The sequence below is a fragment of the Heterocephalus glaber genome, unplaced genomic scaffold, assembly GCF_053883595.1.
Source record: "Heterocephalus glaber isolate CG9 unplaced genomic scaffold, H.glaber_assembly_v1.0 deba00000818, whole genome shotgun sequence".
Taxonomy (NCBI): Eukaryota; Metazoa; Chordata; class Mammalia; order Rodentia; family Bathyergidae; genus Heterocephalus; species Heterocephalus glaber.
The window spans coordinates 14,464,254-14,485,139 of NW_028258164.1; the positions used below are offsets into that span (position 1 = coordinate 14,464,254).

Genomic DNA, 20,886 nt, shown 5'->3' on the forward strand with positions numbered 1-20,886 from the left:
CAAAGGAAACTCTGACTTGATGACTTTGCTTTCATTTGCATAATCTTTACATGCAGTACTGTAATGTATAACATTTTATGTAGAACATAAAACTATAGTACTGTGCTGTACAATCAGCAAACATTACGGTATTATATAAACAAGGTGTACTGTGTAAAAAAAAAAAAAAGACATTGGGGCTCTATAAACAAGAAATGTATGGAACAGTACAAAGAAAGAGACTGCATCATAAGTCTGAGCAGTGGGCTTTAAGTCCAAACAGTTGTTAAATGAGGAATATCTGTATTCCAAAGCAGTGCTTCCCAGTGTTAGAGAACAGAGTTCACTCAGGCCTGCATATCTGAGGTGAGGCATGGAGTTCATGTTTCTACCAAGCTTGCTGAGGGTGCTGATCTTTAGAGGACACTCAGAGAAGCTAAACTACAGTTTAATAAACCAGTTCCTAAGATCAGATGCACCCAACAATCACCTAGGGAGTTTCAGAAACTACTAGGGCCTGGATCTCACCCCTGGTGATTCTGGTCTAATTGGTATGGGGAGCAGGCTGGGCAAAGGGACTTTTCGAAGCTCTCTAGGTGACCCTGTATGCCACATAGTTTAGGAACCACCACCTAAAAGCCACAGCAAAGATGGCAGGAAAAGAAGAAAAGAACTGTGCTCTTGAGCTGACTGACCACACAGTCTCAGGTCTCCCTACTATGTAAGTTAATAACTTTCCTTAGTATTCACATCCTAATTGATTACTGTATTGTGTTACAGAATTGAAAAATGTGTATTTTCTCAAAGAGCATTCAAATTGTTCCTCTTGTATTTGATAAATTTGTATTTCACAGATAGGCATCTTTAGCCACTTCTCTGCTTTAAAGAACTTTACCTATCACTCTGACTCTACACCCAATGACCAAATCTAGGAGTAAAATTCTCCAAGAACCTTTAGGTCTTCGTAAAAGAAGAGGCATCAGTGTTGCCTTCCAGGAACTGATCTGAGTGATCTCCACAGGAAGATGCCAGAACTGGAAACTCCAAGGAAACACTCACTGTCCAAGCCTGGGGCCACATGTCTCAAGTGTATGGGGTCAGAATGGCACAGAACGGCACAGGGGGCAGGACATGTCACACACTCCCACCCAGGAACCAAGCACAGTCCCACTAGAGACCTGCTGGCCTGATGACAAATACAGATGGGAGGAGGACAGAGGAAGCAAGGAAAATAACCCCAAAACAAACCTGAGCCTCACATTTGCAAACTCATGAAGAACTCCATTACTGAGGAAAAACAGCCATCAAGAAACCTAGGTATCTTTTGAAAAAAGTCTTGTTCCTAGTATTTGAGGTAAAATATAGATGAGCATACATTTCAAGTAAATAATGGAGTAATTCTGACAATCTGCACAGGGCAAAAAGTATTTACCATGTGACAACCATCATACCCCATTTCTCGGAATTCATTTATTATAGGAAGCATGGTCTGATAATGGCAGTTTGTGGGCCAGTGGATGGTGGTATACAGTGAATCAAACTTAGGATACACCCTGGTTTCAGAAACATCATAATTGGTAGAAATAGGAACAGCAGGGCTGGGGATTTGGCTCAGTGGTTCTGCCGCCTGCCTCACCAGTACAAGGTCCCGAGTTCAATCCCTGGTACCAAAAAAAATAAAAATAAAAAAACCATAAAAAGTTTTGGGCCAGGGGTTTAGCTCAGTGGTTCCGGCGCCTGCCTCGAAAGCGCAAGGACCCGAGTTTGATGCCTGGTACCAAAAAAAAAAAAAAAAGAAAGAGGAACAGTAGGTAAAGGTTTAGGATGTTAACTCAAGATGATGTATGCATCCAGGCTGGGTCCCTGAAGTTAAGCTCTCTATCTCAAAGTATGAAGCCAGCCTGGACTACATAGTGAGACCCTGTCTCAAAAAAGTGGCCATACAGTGCCGTTGAGGACACAGGGCAACTGATACCCTCACCCACTGCTGGTGGGAGTGCAGAATGCGCAGCCACCTTGCTCATTCATTGTGGGTGAAAGTGTAAAATGATACAAATGTTTTGGGAAGCAGCTTTATAGTTTCTCACAAAGCATACAGTTGACATGTATGTGATCCAGCAATCTCAATGCTAGGGATTTACCAAGAAGAAATGACTATCCACAAAGACATATATAAATGTTCCTGCCAACAGTGATTAAATAGCAAAAACTGCCCCAAAATCCACAGCTGGATAAACAAATGGGCAGAAAAGACTACAGATTCATCTGGATTGGAATCTAAATACACCATCACTGTTAAAAGAGCTGGAAGAACACTGAAATGCAAAAAAAGCTTCTCTATTGCTCACAATGCTAGTTGCATGTTTAACAATTACATGCACTAGGGCCTGGGATGTAGCTCAGCGGCATCACTCCTGCCTGGCAAGCAGAAGGTCCTGAGTTAGATTCCCAGCACAAAACAAAACAAAACTACAATTATATGCACTCACATCAGCAAAGGAAAGTGTAGCTCTGTCCATGGTAAGGCTGGTGGTTGCTGCCTTTTGAGAGGAAGAGGTGATGTGTACATACATCAGGGTCACTAAAGGTGCATAATAAAGAAATACCCCTCCCTCCGCATCCTACTCTTGTTTTTTTGACAGGGTATCACTGTGTAGTTCAGGGTGACCTTGAACTCACTAGCTGGCCAAGGCTGGCCTCAAACTCACACAACCCTCCTGCCTCAGCCTCCCAAGTGCTGGGGTCACAGGCATATACTGCCATGCCTGACTTACATCCTACTCTCTTTTTTTTTTGGTACCAGGGATCGAACTCAGGACCTTGCACTTGTGAGGCAGGCAGCGGAACCACTGAGCTAAATCCCCAGCCCTCTCATCCTACTCCTAACAGAGGGTACATACAAAGCTCCTGTGTGTTTTGGCAAAGTGCCACTCTATTCCAACATGAACACTCATCTCCATAGAGCCCTAGAGGCAGACCAGGGCATACAAACTTCCATTGTTTAACAGAATCTTCAAGTGAGATGCTGTGTTAAGACTTTACAAAATATTTTCACATCAATCATCTCACTTGTTCCTATGAATTAAGCAGGGTTGACATCATCTTGTTCTTTCTCACACCCATTCCCCAATTTTAAAAGTAGATGGTGGAGGGGCTGGGGATTTAGCTCAGTGGTGCCACTGCCTGCCTTGCAAGCACAAGGTCCTGAGTTCGATCCCCGATACCACACACACAAAAAAGATGAGGGAAAAATAGATGGTGGATGGGGGGAGGGATTTAGCTCAGTGGTGCTGCCACTTGCCTCACAAATGCAAGGTCCCAAGTTTAATCCCTGGTACCAAAAAAAAAAAAAAAAAAAAAAAGATGGCGGAGGGCTGTGGATTTAGCTCAGTGGCACCACGTTTGTCTCACAAGTACAAGGTCCTGAGTTCGATCCCCGTGTGTGTGGGGGGGATGGTAGAAGAGAAAAGGGGAAAAAATTAACATGCAATTGTTTTGTTTTTTAAGGTGCAATTGTTATTACCACAAAGACGAGCAGAATAAGTAAAACTGGTTCATAAAAGCATTCCCCACTCAAATACTGTATCTACCACTGCTGCCTGGCACACTATGCTACCAGAAAATATTCCACTGAGGAAAATAAGGAATTTCCCTCAAACACATTTTAACATGAATGAGTTACATAAATGAATTTTTTTCACTGGTAGGGTTGAAAGAAAGTGCCACCCAGGAGGACCATGGTACTTTTTGCTAAAGACATTTTAAATAGGACATTCACTGCTCTATGATGACTCTAAGGTAAAGCGTAGCCAAACCAAATAGAATAGGCCTGATAAACTACAGAAAATTCAATGTCTGGTAACAAAGAATGAATTTTCTTAGATTTGGGCCAAAACTGCACAGAAAGGTAACGATGAGGGTGAGGATGAGAAAGAGCTAGGGGAAAGCAACAAGACAAATCCTCAAGTATAACACAATCTTTAATATATTAAAGAGCAGGAAATTTAGGATTAAAGCTAGCAATAACAAAATACAGTACTGGAAATAAGAGATAAAATAAAGCATATTTCTCAGTCCACTTGCATGGTTCAACATATAAAGATCAGGGCTGGGGATTTAGCTCAGCGGCACCGCACCTGCCTTGCATGTGCAAGGTCCTGAGTTTGATTCTCCATTGCGCAAAAAAAAAAAAATCATTTCTTCAAAAGTTCTTAAAAATCCATACAGGCTGTATATTCTGCGGTGTAGCTGTGCTGTCCAATACCAGCAGAAGCCACACAGGAACAGTGAGCAGCCAAAATGTGGCTAGCCCTGGCTGGGGATTTAGCTCGGTGGTTCCGCTGTCTGCCTCGCAAGCTCAAGGACCTGAGTTCGATCCCCAGTACCAAAAAAAAGGGGGGGGGGCCCTAGCCCTGAGATGGGTCGTGGTGTAAAAATATACACAAGACTTTCAGAATTTAGTATTAAAAATGTCAACAATATTCATTACATGTCGAAATGATAGTATTTTGAACATCTTAGGGCAAGTTAAATGTGCTAATTTCACCTGTTCTTTAACAGGACTACTAGAAAAATCTAAAGTTACACATGACTTTCATTTCATTTCTATTGGACAATACTGCTCTATACTACAGGCTTAAAGAAAAAAGAACATCCTATTTGTATAAACATGTCTTCCTACGTAGGTATACATTTAGCTCTAGGCAGACTTGCACAGAAAGAGATCTAAAAACCTGAAGATATCCCAGCACTCTCTGGGAGGCTGAGGCAAGAGAATCACTCTGAGTTTGAAGCCAGCCTGGGCTACACTGAGTTCAAGGGCAGCCTGAACTACATAGCGAGACCCTGTCTCCAAAAATAAATAAATATTTTAAAAATGAAGACAGGCCCATTCTGTCATTCTGTGTACAATGCAACTTTTTAGGACACTGCTCATCTAGAAACAAGGTTAGGTTAAGGATGAAATATGTTACTATAAAATGTATTCACTCATTTGTGCAGAATGAAGAGGTTTAGATACAGAGCTCAAGTCCCCTCCTCCCAAACAGGAAGGACGAACACAGCCTGTAGTTAAGATGGGGCCCTCGGCGCCCATGCCACTCAAGAGTGGGCACTGTGAGTGTAAGTGCTCATCTCCTAATCTGTCCACCAGGCAGGAAGGAAGCAACCCTGCAAGGAGTGGGAACGCTAAGTCATACCTATGGGTGACAGGAGGACCCAGGAGTAGCAGACCATCAGAATCGATTTGCAGGGACTGCCATTTGTCTGTAGGACCACAGGAAATGTATAGGTCACGGCTAAGGCCTCTGCAACGAGGAAGCAAGGCAGGTGTGGGGATCTGGCCAGCGCATAAATGATGCCAGTCTACCCCCTAACCACAGCACTACCCTACCAGTTCTCACTGTAGTCAGTGGTGACACTGCCCACATACACTAGAAGTCTACAGGTTACAGCTCCCATACCACAAAGGCTGTCTGGATAAGCGTGTCCTCCTCCCATGCCTCACCAACCACACCCTGACCATGATGCCCTGGCTGGTCTTCCCACTTCCACCTTCTACCACCCCACACTTTGAAGAGGGTCTCCTGCAGGATGGGAGGCAGGGTGAGCAAACCATGGTTCAGGGGTAAGTCTGCTTGTTTTTGTGTAGCCTAGGAGCTAACAGTGGTCTTTTTTCTTCTATCTTTAAATGGTTAGGGGGAAAATCAATAGTACTTTGTGACACAAGAAAATCAGATGCAATTCCAGTGTTATATTCCTGAATGAAGTTTCCCTGGCACAGTACCAACCCAGCCTTTCAGAGGTGGCTGACTTCAGCAGCTTTTGCCTTGTGGCAAAGGTGAGTACAGGACTTACAACAGATGCCACTTGGCCTGCAAAGCCGGGGCCATTTACTAACCAGACTTCAGCAGAAATAGCCTGCCAATCCCTGGTGAGATTATCATCTTACTTGATCCTCAAAAGCCTTCACTGGGCCAAGGATTCAGCTCAGTGGTTTCGCTGCCTGCTGCACAAGCGCAAGGACAAGAGTTCAAGCCCGGGTACCAAAAAAAAAAAAAAAGCCTTCATTGACTTGCCACTATTTCTAAAACAAAAAGTCTAAAACTTTAACAGGGCCTCCAGATCTGCTTTTTTTTTTTTTCTTCAGGTCTGCTTTTGACAGACTGTGAGCACACAGGTCAGTCCCCATGTCCCTGCCATTTATACCTTGTCCTGTCCTCATTCCCTAGAAGGGAGCCACACTGTCTTTGGTGACAAGCCCCCACTCTCGCTCATGGGCATGGTTTTTTGACCTCTAAGCACTTATCCTAATTGTATTTAAATAATTTTGCAGCACCTGGCTAAAGTGCCAGCTCTGTATGCCACTGCCAGTGTTCAAGTGGTGGCCTTGCCATAGTATTTAACATGTACCACCACATCAGTAAAATCTTCGAAAACACCAAACGTTACTGTTAGTACCGCAGTCATAACTATTTCCTGTGGCTTGCTCATTGGGCTGAAGCTCCGTGGGGCAAAGGTCATGAATGGTCATGAATGCCCTGGCCTGAATGTACATGCTCCGTGCCTGGTACAGGGTGGAATTCCATTCATACACTTGCTCTGTGGCTTTCTCTCCACGAGCACCTTGGTGTGCTCTGGTCCAACACCTCTGCGCAGCTCTCACGTGCCAGAGCCAGGCATGCCGCCCTTGTGCACATAAGGTCACACAGGCAGGGGAGAAATTCCCCCACATCACATTTGGGAGTTTCCGCAGAGGGACTGGAAGGAAAGTTCACTGTTTTCCCACTTGCCTCATACCTCAGAGACCAGCCATCACTGGGAACTTTCCTTTATCAGTGCCTGCCAGGTGCACAAACCTCCAGGCCTGTCTGGCCACCTGTATGTGCATGTGGTGCACTTTATTCTCAGCCCATGACCTCAACCTCCTTCTCTCCATTCCCTTCCCCTTCTCTAACAGTCTCTCGCCTATTTTCTCAAATGAGTTTCTGTCATTTATATTTTACTCGGTCATTCACACAAATCATGACCCACAAAGAGAAGCTATATCTCTTTAAGATAAATTTCAAAGGTGATTTATATTTTAAAACCAGCAAAGCATCATCCAGATACATTTATATGTAAGACACACAAATCTCAGAAAAGCATTTTCATTTTATAAACTATATATACGTACTGTAAACCAGCAGTTACATCCTTTGTTCAAATAATTTACTACACCATCCCATAGTTAACATTCAACTCTTTAAAGATGTGGTTTTTCTATAAAATGGAGTACTACTCATCCATAAAGAAGGAGAAACTAGAGACAGTTACAGCTAAATGGATGCACATTGAGGCCATACTCTTAAGTGAAATAAACAGGGCACACATGTGTAAATACCAAATAGTGTGAAAAACTAAAAGTGTAAATAAGGTTCAAAATGTATAACTGATGGGCCGGGGATTTAGCTCTGTGGTTCTGCCACCTGCCACGCAAGCACAAGGTCCCAAGTTTGATCCCCGGTACCCCTCCCCACAAAAAAACCTTAAAAATGTATAATTGATAATGTGAAATAGGACGAAAAGGTCTAAAGGAGTAGGGGAAGTGGGAGGAGTAGGGAAAAGAAAAAATATGAGAAAAGGAAAAAATGGAAAAAAGTCTTTGTAAATAGGGAAGGGTAGAGGGGGTGAAGGGAGAAAAAATAAGAACCAAAACACATCATGTAAAGGTACAAGATCCCAATGATGAATGTAACTGTATTGTATACCTACAATGTACCAATAAACTTAATGGAAAAAAAAATTCAACTCTTAATCTTGAAAAGAACAAGATTATGTATTTTTGTTAAAGTACCAATTTCTGTTTCAAAAGCCCCCGAGTTGTCTTTCTGCAAACAAGTACAACAGAAAGAGAAATGATGGAGAGGTGACTCAACTGTATCAATCAAGACATATAATAACTATGTATTATTTAAAGCCAAGCAATCGCCAGGCGTGCTGGTGCACACCCGCAGTCCCAGCACTCGGAAGGCTGAGGCAGAAGGATCACTTCCAGTTCAAGGTCAGCCTGGGATACATAGCAAGACCCTGTCTCAAAAAAAAAGAGCTGGTGTGGTGGTGCATGCCAGTAATCCCAGCACTCAGGAGGCAGGCTGAGACAGGACTGCCGTAAGTCCCAGCCTAAGCTACATAGTGAGTTCAAGCCCAGTCTGAACTACACAGAGACCCTGTCTCAATCAAACAAACACAACAAAACAAAAATCCCCTAAGCAGGACATTGAGGAGTCAATTCATTAGCACCCTTAAATATCCTGCTTTAAGCAGGGGATTTAGCTCAGTGGTTCCACTGCCTGCCTTGCAAACGGAAGGTCCCAAGTTTGATCCCTGGTACCCCCCCCCCAAAAGAATTAAATTTGGAAATTTGGGCTAAGGATTTAGCTCAGTGGTTCCTCCACCTCCCTCACAAGTGCAAGGTCCCAAGTTCAACCCCCAGTACAAAAAAACCCAAAAAACCCCCAAAAATATCCTGCTTTAACTAACCCACAGGGCAATATACAAAGGCTTCTGGGGCTTTCTGTTCTAAACTAATACCAATTTAAATTTAAAATTCCAATGTCCCACAAGGAATTCTTTTTTATTTGATGCCCCATATACATTCAAGAATATTAAAACACTAAAATAGTATTTTAGGTCCTTTATGTTTGTGATATTAAATATAATTCTAAGTCAATCAAGCAATTCATGGTAAAAGTAACCAGCAGTCTGGTTAGCAATGTGACTTTAAGGTATTCTGTAAGTATCACAACTCTCAGTTGTTAAAAGCTAATTTGGTACTTCATAATGAGCTAGAACTAAGAGTAAAGGTTTTGCCAGGTGTGGTGGTGCAGGCCTGTAATCCCAGGACCCAGGGAGGCAGGAGGATCACCGTGAGCTCAAGGCTGGCCCAGGTTACACAGTTAGTTCAAGACCAGCCTGAACCACACAGTGAGGCCATCTTCAAAAAAAAAAAAAGAGAGAGTAAAGGTTCTTTCAAGCGTGATCACCAAAGATTTCACAATACTTTTGCTTGCACAATCATGTCCAAGTTCAAATCTGATTGACTGAAATAACTACATACAGTACTCACAGGTGATATTAAAGCCATTAACTTATTATTCTGGACTCTAAGTGCTGTACATTTATGACTTCCAGAATCACAAGAAAAGGAGGCTGCTGGTCGTTTTGCAATAAGGTTGTTGCTCTTATTTAGCTACCTCTCCCGGCTTTCATCCTGGCACTTGTATGTAAAAGGGACATTACTAGTGTAGGAGTCTCGGCACACTGCCAGCCTTAGCAAGTTTAGCAGTCTTCATAAGCCTCACTCACTAACTCCAAGTCCAAAGACCACAATACACCCCAAAGTGTACCCCAACCCGACACCAAATAGATGGGATGCAGATGCCTGACTTTCCAGTGCTTTTGTAATTCGCTGCTTACTATGCACCAAGAACGAACTATTCCCAGAGTTCCTGCAAAGCCCTGCACCTCGCAGTGCCTACCTTTCCAACTTCACTTCCCACGCCCACTTCATCATGTTCTCACCACCCCCAGCTTCCTTCCGTTCTCAGTCCTGCCAAGTCTTTCTGCCTCACCATCCTTGCGTTTGACAATGCTATGGGGCCTCCCTTCAGCAGTATCTAGGACTCTGCTGTTCTCTTTCTGCTCTGAGAGACAAGCAGGAATAAGACCTTGGCAGACCACAGCTCCACACTCTCAGATATGTGGCGCACAGCCCTCTGGAGGGGCCCTGAACAAGATTCCATGAGGTCGAACCTATTTTCATAACAATACTAAGACATCACGTGCCTTCCTGACACATTTGTACAGAGGCACAGACTTGGTGTGGATAAACTGCTAGCTTGGCATCCCTTGGCATGAATCAAGACAGCGGGTATGACTGGGGAGTAAGTCATTTTATTCTTCACTACCAGGCACTCACAGAAGGTGGGGGGGGGGTCCACTCTTACTTAACACCCTTGAGAAAGCAGTAAAAAACGATTAAGTGTACTGAATCTTGACCCCTGGGTGTATCTCTTTAGTATTCTGCTACTCTATTCCTATGAATACTGAAGCACCAAGGCAGCCTCCAAGAAAAGGCACTTGGGCAACTGTTTGCAAAGTGGTTTGCCTTAGCAATTCTATCACAGCATCGTCCTTACCTGCAAAGGTAACAACAAACTATCATTTCAAGTACGGGTAACTGGCAGATTTTTTTTCTTTGAAATGAAAGAAATTTATTAAATTTGGAAATTTGGGCTAAGGATTTAGCTCAGTGGTTCCTCCACCTCCCTCACAAGCGCAAGGTCCTGAGTTCGATCGATCCCCAGTACAAAAAAAAAAAAAAAAGAAAAAAGAAATGAGACTGTCAATTCAAGTAAGAACATTAGCACATCACCAAAAGTAGAAATGGAACTCTGAAGGAGGAATATTAGAATTTGGGAAAGCTTTAAAAATCATCCTGATCCTTAGGCTATATCTAAGATTGGTGGTGTCAGTTATCAGTATCTGGAATATTTGCATAACAGAATGACCAAACTATGATGTTACAAAATCAGACAAGGGCAGAAGATCCATTCCAACCAAGTGCAAAGCTGAGCTGTGCAGTCTAATGTAAGAGAGGACAAATCCGTCCACTCTGACTGCACACACCACAACTAGCTTCAAGAAGTTATCACGTATGAATATTGGCGAAAATCAAAGAATATCCAGTTTTCTGTAAAAGCCTTTAAAACACTCACCTGTCTTTCACTACACACCTGTGTGGGCTGGATTTTAATCTTACATTTCATTAACATAACATACTGTAACAGTGAATTCAGAAGCAGTTATGAGAATGGTCTGTTTGGTTTTTTTTTGGTACCATGGATCGAACTTGGGTCCTTGTGCTTGCGAGACAGGTGGCGGAATCACTGAGCTAAATCTTGGGCTCCAAGAATGGTCTGTTTTTAAAGTTGGTTATTAAAAAAGTCTTTAAAACCCATAAAACAGGGCCAGGGAACTTAGCTCAGTGGGTCCACAGCCTGCCTCACAAGCCCAAGGTCCTGAGTTCAATCCCCAGTACCAAAAAAAAAAAAAAAAATTAGGTAATAAATGTCTTCCAACACTGTTTGGGCCGGGGATTTAGCTCAGTGGTTTCACTGCCTGCTGTGCAAGCGCAAGAACCCGAGTTCAATCTCTGGTACCAAAAAAAAAAAAAAAAAAGTACTGTGATCAAGACTGTGACATAAGGACGATGATACAGATCAATGGAATGGGAGTCCTGAAATAAGCCCTTAAATCTATGATCATCTGATTTCCCACAGGAAAATTCAATTAAGAGAGTCTTGTAACAGTGGACTGGGACAACATGCAAAAGAATGAAAATGTACCCTTTTCTCCCACTAAATACTAATTTCCAACAGATCATAGAGCTAAATGCAAGAGCAAAGAGTAGGCCAGGCATAGTCATCTATTCCTGTAATCAAAGCACTCTGGGAGGCTAAGGCAGGATGACTGCAAGTTCCAGTCTACCCAGAGCAACTTGGTGGCTAAGTGAGGCCCTGTCTCAGAATTTTAAAAAGTAAAAAGGACTGGGGAAGCGGCTCAGCGTGAAGGCCCTGGGTTCCATCCCCAGTATAGCAAGGGACAGGAAAGGGGCAAACAAAACAAAACAAACCCCTAACCTAAAACAACAAAGAATACAAACATCTGAAAGAAAACAGTATAAATCTACTTGGCCTTGGATTAGGCAATGGTTTGCTAGATGTGACACCAAAGCACAAGTGACAAAAAAGGTAAAATACATTTCAAAATTAACTTCTTGTTTCTAAGGCCACCATCAAGAAAATGAAAAGGGCATAGGAATGTAGCTCAGTGGTAGAGTGCTGGTCTAGCACGTGTGAGGGCCTGGGTTGGAGTCCCAGACCAAGGAGAAAAAGGTACCCACAGGTGGGAAAAATTATTTGCAAATCATACACAAATAATACTCCATGCCCACTAGAGCAGCTAAAACTAAAGGACAGACTATAACAAGTATTGGTGAGGGTGTGAAAAAAAATTAAACCTTCATATACTGTTGGTTGGAATGTGGGCACCTGCTTTGGAAAAGCTTGACAGTTCCTCACAACACTAAACAGAGCTACCATATGACCAAGTAATTCCACTCCTAGAAATACAACCAAGAGAAATGAAAACATGCCTATGTAAAAGTTTGTACAGGAATACTCATGACACCATTGTTCTGGTAGCCAAAAGACAGAAGCAACTCATGTATCCAACTGATAAATGAATAAACACTATGGTAAAACATGCTAAACTTACATGACAGAATATTATTTGGCCACAAACAGGAATAAGTACTGACACATGCTACAAAGTGGATGAAGCATGAAAATATTATGCTAAAGTGAAAGATTTCAGTCACAAATAACACAAATATGGTTCAATTCAGAGGAAATGTCCAGAATAAGTAAATCTATAGAAATAAAGCAGATTACTGGCTGCCAGGGTTTAGGAGAAAGGAAGAGGCAGAGTGGCTGCTAATGAGTATGGGGTTTCTTTTTGTGGCAATGAAGGTCAGTACGGGCAGATAAAACCAACATGGACATCCAAATAACATATGGCACTGGAAAGTCATAATCACAAGGTGAGCTCTCATTATTTTCTTGTGCAGAACAATAAATAAGACCAAACAAAAAGGAATTTTATGCTTCAATACAAAGTAGCGAGGGGGGAGGGAAAGAAGGGACAAGGGAAAAAGAGAAAACTGAAGGAAAAAATGGAAACAATTTTTGTACGTATGGGGGGGATGGGGAAAAAAAGAAGCAAGATAAATCACGCACTGGTACAATTTCCCTATGATGAATGTTATCATTACGTATACCTAAAATGTACCAATAAATGTTTTGCTAAAAACAACAAAGTAGCCACTATAGGACCACCCCCACCCACAGGTACACAATGATTAAAATGTTCTAAGTACCTACAGACACAATTTTACACACTGACAGATTTTATACATGCCAAGTGTATTTTTACCTGTCAATTTTCCCAATGGAATGTGTCAGAAAGGGACAGGATAACTTAAAATTAGAATACAATTTGGTTGTGTTCTACTGGGAATGATCAGATAGGTAATGATAGCTTTTCCTATCAAGTATCCCAGCACTACCTACAGGATTCTGACAAGGCTAACCATCTGAGTACTTTTGCTGAGTTGCCTTTTCCAAACCACACAGAGCTGCTTCACTTTCTCTGGTAATCGCTCACATTCCTCTTGTTAACCATACGTAAGAAGCTTATATATTATAAACAAGCTTCTGATTATTGTCTAATGGTAATCTAGATTACCCAAGTCCTCTAAATCTCCAAGGACAGATACACCATATTGAAGGCAGTTTACCTGACCCTACTTTAGCTTAATTAAATTTAGTAGTCTCTTACAGTGAGACTACTAGGCTTTATTAGGAACAAAAGAAAACCAGGGAACCAGTACATTTGGCCAACACAAAAATAATGAGCACAAAGCACTTCCTTAAGGTGTCCCGTCCTTAAAATCTTTAACAGTTTAAAAAACAAAGAAAGTACTTCAGGGGGAATAAAGTTGTACAAATTAGGGCCGGGGATTTAGCTCAGTGGCACCACGCCTGGCTCGAAAGCCCAAGGTCCTGAGTTTGATCCCTGGTACCAAAAAAAAGTTGTATAAATTACCTGACAATTATATTATCCCTATTGTTTTATCAATGTTTCCAAGTAACACGAAATTTGAAAACTAACTAGTAAAACCACCATAGCATTTCATAGATTCAACTAAAGGCAAAACTTTTAGTATATATGGGGCAGAAGCAAGCACTAAAGCAAACTTTTAAAATAGCTTGTGGCATGATCAAAGTCACAATGACAAATATTCCAATCAAACTAGCATAAAACATTTAATCAAGGGAACATTTAGAGAAGGTGCGGTTCCTGGATGAGCCTATTTCTACAATAATTTATTGCCAGTCAATATGAACCATGGGCTTGGCATCATGAAATATCACAACCTAGGAACAGATACTCAAATTTCTCTGGGAGTAATGTAACCACTCCAAAATGTCTTTTACGTTAACCACTACTATTCTTGAAATGAGTACGGAAAAATGGAGGATGTAGAATTAATTACGCAATACAGAGGGCATAGAAAATAGGTTCTAAAAGTTACTGTGTTATCTCTCTGCAAGCTAAATTAGCACAGCATTTACCAAACAGCAGTTTAAAATAAAACTGAAGAAAAAGCTAAGGGGTAGCTGGGTCGCACCTTGGACTTTAAGAGGATGCTGATTAGAGGAAGAGAAAAGAACGGATTTATAGCAGACAAGAGTAACTTCTTTAACAAAAGTGACAAAAACACTTTCTAGCTAAAGAGATAAGAATCTTTATTTCAAAATTTTCAAGTAGTAAAGAAAGGAACTCCAGGACACTGCCCAGGTTGAATCTGGTGGCGCAGGTACTTGTCACCTGCAACCTGATCATTCAAGGCCTATATTACCTACAATTAGCTGGCGCTGTGTATCTGATCAGACAGAGCATGACGTGGTCCTCTTGAAAATGCAGAGGTGGAAATAGAGAACAGAGGGAAGCAACACCACGGTGACCACCAAGAAAAGTTGAATCGGGGTCCATTCTGGCATCTGGGAAGTGGACTGTTAGGAACATTAAAAGGCTCGACTTGATGCAGTTACTTCAAGAATCCGACTACAATCCCACTCTAACTTGACCAAACCACGCAAAAATAACCCCTATTGGAATCCCGTACCTCAAACAAGCCTCTCCCTGCCTGATGACCCCAAGTTCCCCCAGCACTTGAGGAAGCGACAGGGAAGGACGGGTACGCAACGTGGGCGCTGGTCAAAGAGCACAGACCCCGGCACGGGCGAAGAAAAGTAGAAGAGAGCGCGTGCTGGGGAGGCCATCCAATGGCCAGCAGCAGCTTTCAAGCTTTCTCTAGCAGCTACCGTCACCTCGTTCTGCAATCCCTAGGGCCCTCAACCCCCGCCCGGTGGTCAAGAGCACCTCTGCGTTAGTAACTTCTTGAAAACAGCACAAAAACACGAACGTGACTTCTCCAGGCTTCTGTTGCTAAAAGACACTAAAGCCTCACCCAAAAGCAGGGTTAAGTTCAATTGTCTCCTCCCGGGCTACACAGAAAACTCCTTTTCTGACACCCTGTCACCCCCACACCCCACCTCTAATCTGCAAAGAGCCAACTGCCAGTTAGAGTTTCAAATGTGTGTCAACCGTTGTGTGTGTGGGGGGGGAGACTTTTGAATTACTTGTACAGCCTGGTTTCAAGTACCTGACCTTATTTCCTCCCGGAGAAAAATAGGGCACAGGGCATTCAGAGATGTCTTTTTTTCTCCCTTCCTATTTTGGCTGCCGGGCAGTTCTCGAGTCGGCTTCCAAAGGTCTATGGGGGTGAGGGGCTGTTCTAAGCTTCTCGGGTAGGAAAATTGCCCTGATGCCCGACGCCCTTTGCAGCCCCCAGTACTCTAAAAGGCTAAACTTCACCCCCAAGGAAAGAGTCTCGGATGCCGCAAGGACTTTGTTGGACCCCCGCGGATTTTATTTAATCCAAGGGAGCGATGAATCGCGGGCGCCGATCGCGCGGGGACAGGTGCAGCCCTCGCTGCCCGCTGCCGCCGCGCCCCGATTGCCGCCCGCCCGGAGCCGCCGCCTCCGCGCAAGATGGTGGTTACGAAACGCGCCTACCCGCCACATGGCCGGGCCGGCTCCAAACTTCTCCAGCCTGGCCGCGTCCCGGAGCCCAGGACGCCCAGATGAGACCCCGACCCTAGAAGCGCCTGGAGGCCGCGCCCCGCCGCGCCACTCACCCACAGACCGGTAGCCCAGGATAGCGATCTTCCGGGACTTCGACTGCGGCATCTTGGCGACCTCCTCAGCCCCGGCCCAACCACATCAACCGCGGCGGCGGCGGCTGCTGCTGCGATCGGCGGCGGCCGCGCCGGGGCAGAGCCGCATACAGAGCAGGGGCGGCGGCGGCGACGGCGACGGACACGGATACCTTCGCTCCTTCTCCCTTGCTCGCTCGATCGCTCGCGCGCCCAACCGCCCAGAACCTACCGCGCGGCCGCGCCCCTCCCCCCACAACACACCCACGTGACCCAGCGCGCCGGCCCGCCCGTCAGCTCGGCCCCTCCCGCCGCCTCGGCCGCCCCCCAGATGCGTGCGGTAGGGACCAGGGTGCGTCGAGGACACGTTTTACTTTAAAGGGAAAAAGAGGGGACGCCAAACTGCCCCCGGAAAGTCACGACAGAAACTCGCTGCGTCATGACCCTCCCACCTCCTTCCGCCGCTTTTTAATGACGCCAGCTCTCCTCGAACGCTGATTGGACAGTTCTCACCTGCCCGCGCGGTGACGCAACGGAAATTCCGTCTCCCATTGGGGGAGACCAGGAGGCGGAGCCAGGAGCCGGGTGCTTGCTAGGAGAGCTAAAAATATATCCCGGCTGCAATAGAGCCGCTAGGCGCCAGCTAGGTTGGAGTGCCTCTAGCTGTCCGAAGGTAGGGGTGAGCGGGAGAGCAGAAATAGTTGCCCGGTGATTGGTCGAAGCGAGGCGTGGGGCGGGGCAAGAGGCGGGAGACGCGGCGAGTGGCTGGATGCCGAGCGGTTGGCGGATTCGCGCCAGCCCAGCCCTTAAAAGGCGCGAGGCGCGTGGCCGTTGTGTGCCTGCAGTGGGTTGGCTATCACTTCCCTACGGCTTTTTTTTTTTTTTTAAATTATGGTCATGCTGTTTTAGCATTAGTCAGTCTGGCCTTGATGTGGGCGGTAACTAAGCGTCATCCATAGGGGAAGTGCCGTGGGAAGAATGGAATCAGCATTCATTTGAAAGGTCAAGAATTTGGACCCGGCACTGTGGTGCGTGCCTGTAATCCCAGCCCTCGGGAGGCCGAGGCAGGAGGATCGCGACGAGTTTGAGGCCAGCGTCGGTTACATAGCGAGAGCCTGTTTCAAAAAAAAAAAAAAAAGTTATGCTTATTTTGTGGATTTGGATTCCCCCTTCCACGGTAGTTACAGAACTAATACCACTAACTTCCTTGGTGGATTGTAAAATTAGTTTAAGGGGTGCTACTTTAAAAAAGTAGAACAGAAGAAACACTCGAGCCTGGTGGGGCACCCCTGGAATGAGCCCTCGGAAAACTGAGGCAGGAGGATCACCATGAGTTGGAGGCCAGCCTGGACTACATAGTGAGACCCATCCCCCCCCCCCCCCAAAGGACTGACTTCTGTGTCCAAAGTAACTCTGCTTGTTGAGATGACCCCTTTAACTGTGTAAGCAGCTGAAGGGTCAGCAGCCCGACGTGTTCTCTGTCCCGTGGCCTCTGCTTGCTGCCTTCTGTGTTCTTCCACTTTGCTAGTTTTTGCTTTTGTTCTTTGAGACAGGATCTCAAAATCCAGGCTGGCCTTGAACTTACTATGTAGCCCAGGCTACAATCCTCCTGTCTCAGCCTCCTGAGTGCTGGGATTACAGGCTTGTGCCACCACACATACTGTTCTACTTCTTCCCTTTTCCCTGTGAGCAAAGAACTCCAGGTCTTTTGTCTAAATTCCCAGAAAGAGACATAATTGGTTCAATTAACTACCATGGCCTGTTGGGAAAGGAGCTCCTGCTGGCCACGTGCAGGGGCCGTGGCACTTATTTGAAACTCAATCTGCCTGATACCATGAAATTTTTATTAGCTTTCTGTGAGCATTTTCAAATCCAAAGCCATTGGATTTGCAGTTGCAACATTTTTTTACATACCCACAGATAACATACAAAACTTTTCCTCTCGTGTGTTAAGAGTTTACAATCATTGCTGTGTTTTACTTTTACCAAGAAGACATTTGTGAAATTATTTTGCATGGGGAAAAGGCTGACCCTCATTAAGGCTGAAATATGAAAGTGTTTTGTTTTAAAATAAAATTTTTTGGTTTTGTTTCTTTCTTGAGACAGAATCTCACTTTATAGTCCAGGCTGGCCTTGAACTCACTATATATCCTAGGCTGGCCTCTCACAGCAGTCCTTCTGCCTCAGCCTCTCCAGTGACGGGACTACAGGTGTGCTCCACCATGCCTGGATGTTTTAAAATATTTAATGAGGGAAGACTGGAGAGGAATTAGGCTCATTTTTTTTTTTTTTTTGTACTGGGGATCAAACTCAGGATCTTGCGCTTACAAGGCAGGTGGCAGAACCACTGAGCTAAATAGGCTCATTTTTTTTAAGACTAATTTTAACTGTGGTATAAGCCAAAGTGGGCGGATGTGTTACATCAGGCAGGAGGTGTTCAAACTCAGAGGACTGCGATGGTGGCTTAGCAAGGACCTCAGAGGGCAGGGCTGTGGCTGTGCAGTGGCCGTGAACTGTTCTCAGCCACTGTGGGTCCTGGCCCGATCGGAATGGCATCTTACCTGGACATGGAGCTGCTGCAGATGAATTAAGATGAGTTCACCCTGGGGCAGAGCCACTGTGACTGGGACCTTACAGGAAGAGACAGACTCCGAGGGCAGATGTCCATGTGACAGGTTGGAGTGAAGCTGCTACCAGCTAGTCAGCCCCTGGGGCCACTGGAAGCTGGAAGAGGCAAGAAGTGTCTTCCTTTTGAGCCTTCTTAGGGAGCAGGGTTCTGTGGACACCTTGAGTTCAGACTCCCAGCCTCTGTAATGGAGAAATGATAAATTTCTCTTGTGCTAAGACACCTAGTTTGTGGTGTTTGTTAAGCAGCCACAAGAAATTCATACAGCAGCTATCCTCAAATAGTGAACAAAAATTTGGTAAAAGGCAGGCGTAGTTCTGAATGCCTGTAATCCCAGCACGCTGGTAGGCTGAGGCAGGAGAATCACAAATTGGAGTCCAGCCTGAGCAATTTAATGACCTAGCCAGAACCAGTTTAAAAATAAAAATTTAGGGCCGGGGATTTAGCTCAGTGGTTCCGCCACCTGCCTCGTAAGTGCAAGGACCCGAATTCAATCCCTGGTACAAAAAAAAAAAAAAAAATTTAAAGCCAGACATGGTGGTGCACACCTGTAATTCCAACACTTGAGGGGCTGAGGCAGGAAGACCTCTGTGAGTTTGAAGCCAGCCTGAACTACGTAGTGAGACCCTGCCTCAATATGCAACTATTGAAACCAAGTCTTGAAATAAACTAAATGCAAGATAAACAGTGGCAGCAACAGAGATTTCATGGGGGTGGGATGGGAGCACTATCTGTAGTTTATTTTTGGTCAGGATATGTTTGAGATTCCTGTTTGAAATCTGAGCAGAGATGCCAAGTAGACAGTGGGGTATATGAGTCAGAAATTCAGAAGAGATCTGGCTGGAGAAATCCCAGTACATTTGGGACTTGTCAGCAATTCGATCGGAGATGAAACTGCTGGGTTGGGGTCATGGGGAACAGGGTGTACTGCAGGGAAGAACTCAGGCTATGGAACTGTGAGAAACCAGGCTGATGTTGGGGGGCTGCTAAGACAGGCCCAGAGAGGGGGTCCTGGGACACAGGGACAGCGCTCCAGGGCGGGAGCAGCTGTGTGTCCCAGGCTTCAGGTCAAGTAAGACCGGACTGAGAAGGCTGAGGTTGCTGAGGGTCCTGGCAAGCTCTTGCTAGGCTACTGGGCCCCAAACTAACTGGACTGGGAGTCTGAGGCATGGAAGGGACAGAAGTCTGTACACACCAGTGGCTTTTTGTAGTTTTGTTGTAAACAGGAAGAAGCAAAGTAGGAGGTGGCCAGCGGGAAATGTGGAGTCAAGAAGTTTTTTAAAAGCTAGCACATTTGTAATGGGATGCAGTGGACCCTTGACTTATGAACTCCATTGTTTCCCGAGGGCTGATCGTAACTCAAGTTGGTTGTTAAGTCAATACAGCTTAGATCTGGATGTTTACCTAGGTACACTCTATAGATAATAAGAGGTAGAATTAGGTCCATTTACCAAATTAACCCAAGTTGTTCATATGTCAGGCTGGTCGTAACTTGGGAGTCCACTGTATTTTGAAAGGGGAATTTGGGGGAACAAATAATTGGGTTCCAAATAACCCATGGACCAAAATATTTTACATTTTAACATTATTGAGTGAATTTTATTCAGATTTGTATCACTTTTACAGCTATAGAAGGAGAGTAACCGGGCATGGTGGTGCATACATGTAATCTCAGCAACTGGGAAGGCTGAGGCAGGAGGAGGACCTTGAATTCAAGGCCAGCTTGGGCTACATAGTGAGACTCTGTCTCAAAAAACCCAAAAAAGTGGCTGAGGATGTAGCACAGTGTGAAGGCCTTGGACTTAATCCCCAGTACTGCAAAAGAGTCCTGAATGTGACCTACAGCATATGAGAGGGTGCTGGATGCAAAGTTTCCGCTCAACTTTGATTTTACTTTTCCTCTGATACTTACTTTTCCCTGAATTCTTTCACAATAGGAGTTCCAGTCTTATTGGTTGTTCTTTAATGTGGTTTTGTTAAAGGTTTCATTTCCAAGACCAACTTGTCTTTGATCATGATGGAGGCAAGATTAGCTACATAAATCTTTTGAAATGAATGCAAAGCAAACAAAACACTAACCTGAAAGGCCCTTTTTAATTAGAGTGAATTAAAAACACTTCTACCTGGTCCACAGAGTTTGGGAGGCACCTCCTGCTTGACCTTCCAGGAGAAAAAAGAGCTCAGTGGGCATAGCGGGAGCCGGCATTAGTGGCTGCTCTCGGCTGCAGGAAGAAAGCAAGTCTGGCTGCAGCAGGCTGTGAAGACAGCTGGCTGTGACCCTCCGGCCTCACAGAGCCAGCCTGGTTTTAGGCCTTCACACCCAAGGCCAGGGTCACAGGAAACTCACAAAACAGGTTGGAGGTGAAGAAGAAAAAAATGATCTGCCAATAAGAACCT

At 44.7% G+C, this 20,886-nt stretch overlaps 1 protein-coding gene across 2 annotated transcripts in view; it reads right to left on the reverse strand.

The window, feature by feature from the left end:
* The window catches only part of Rheb (Ras homolog, mTORC1 binding), a 41,984-nt gene extending 25,672 nt beyond the window's left edge, over positions 1–16,312 (reverse strand). The window contains exon 1 of one of the 2 annotated variants that reach the window (XM_021240822.2): positions 15,846–16,312. In XM_021240822.2, the coding sequence (XP_021096481.1) occupies positions 15,846–15,897 (52 nt within the window). In that variant the 5' untranslated portion in view covers positions 15,898–16,312. The remainder of the gene's footprint in view (positions 1–15,845) is intronic. The other variant, XM_004860364.4, reaches the window with a different exon arrangement.
* Positions 16,313–20,886: the final 4,574 nt, after the last annotated feature.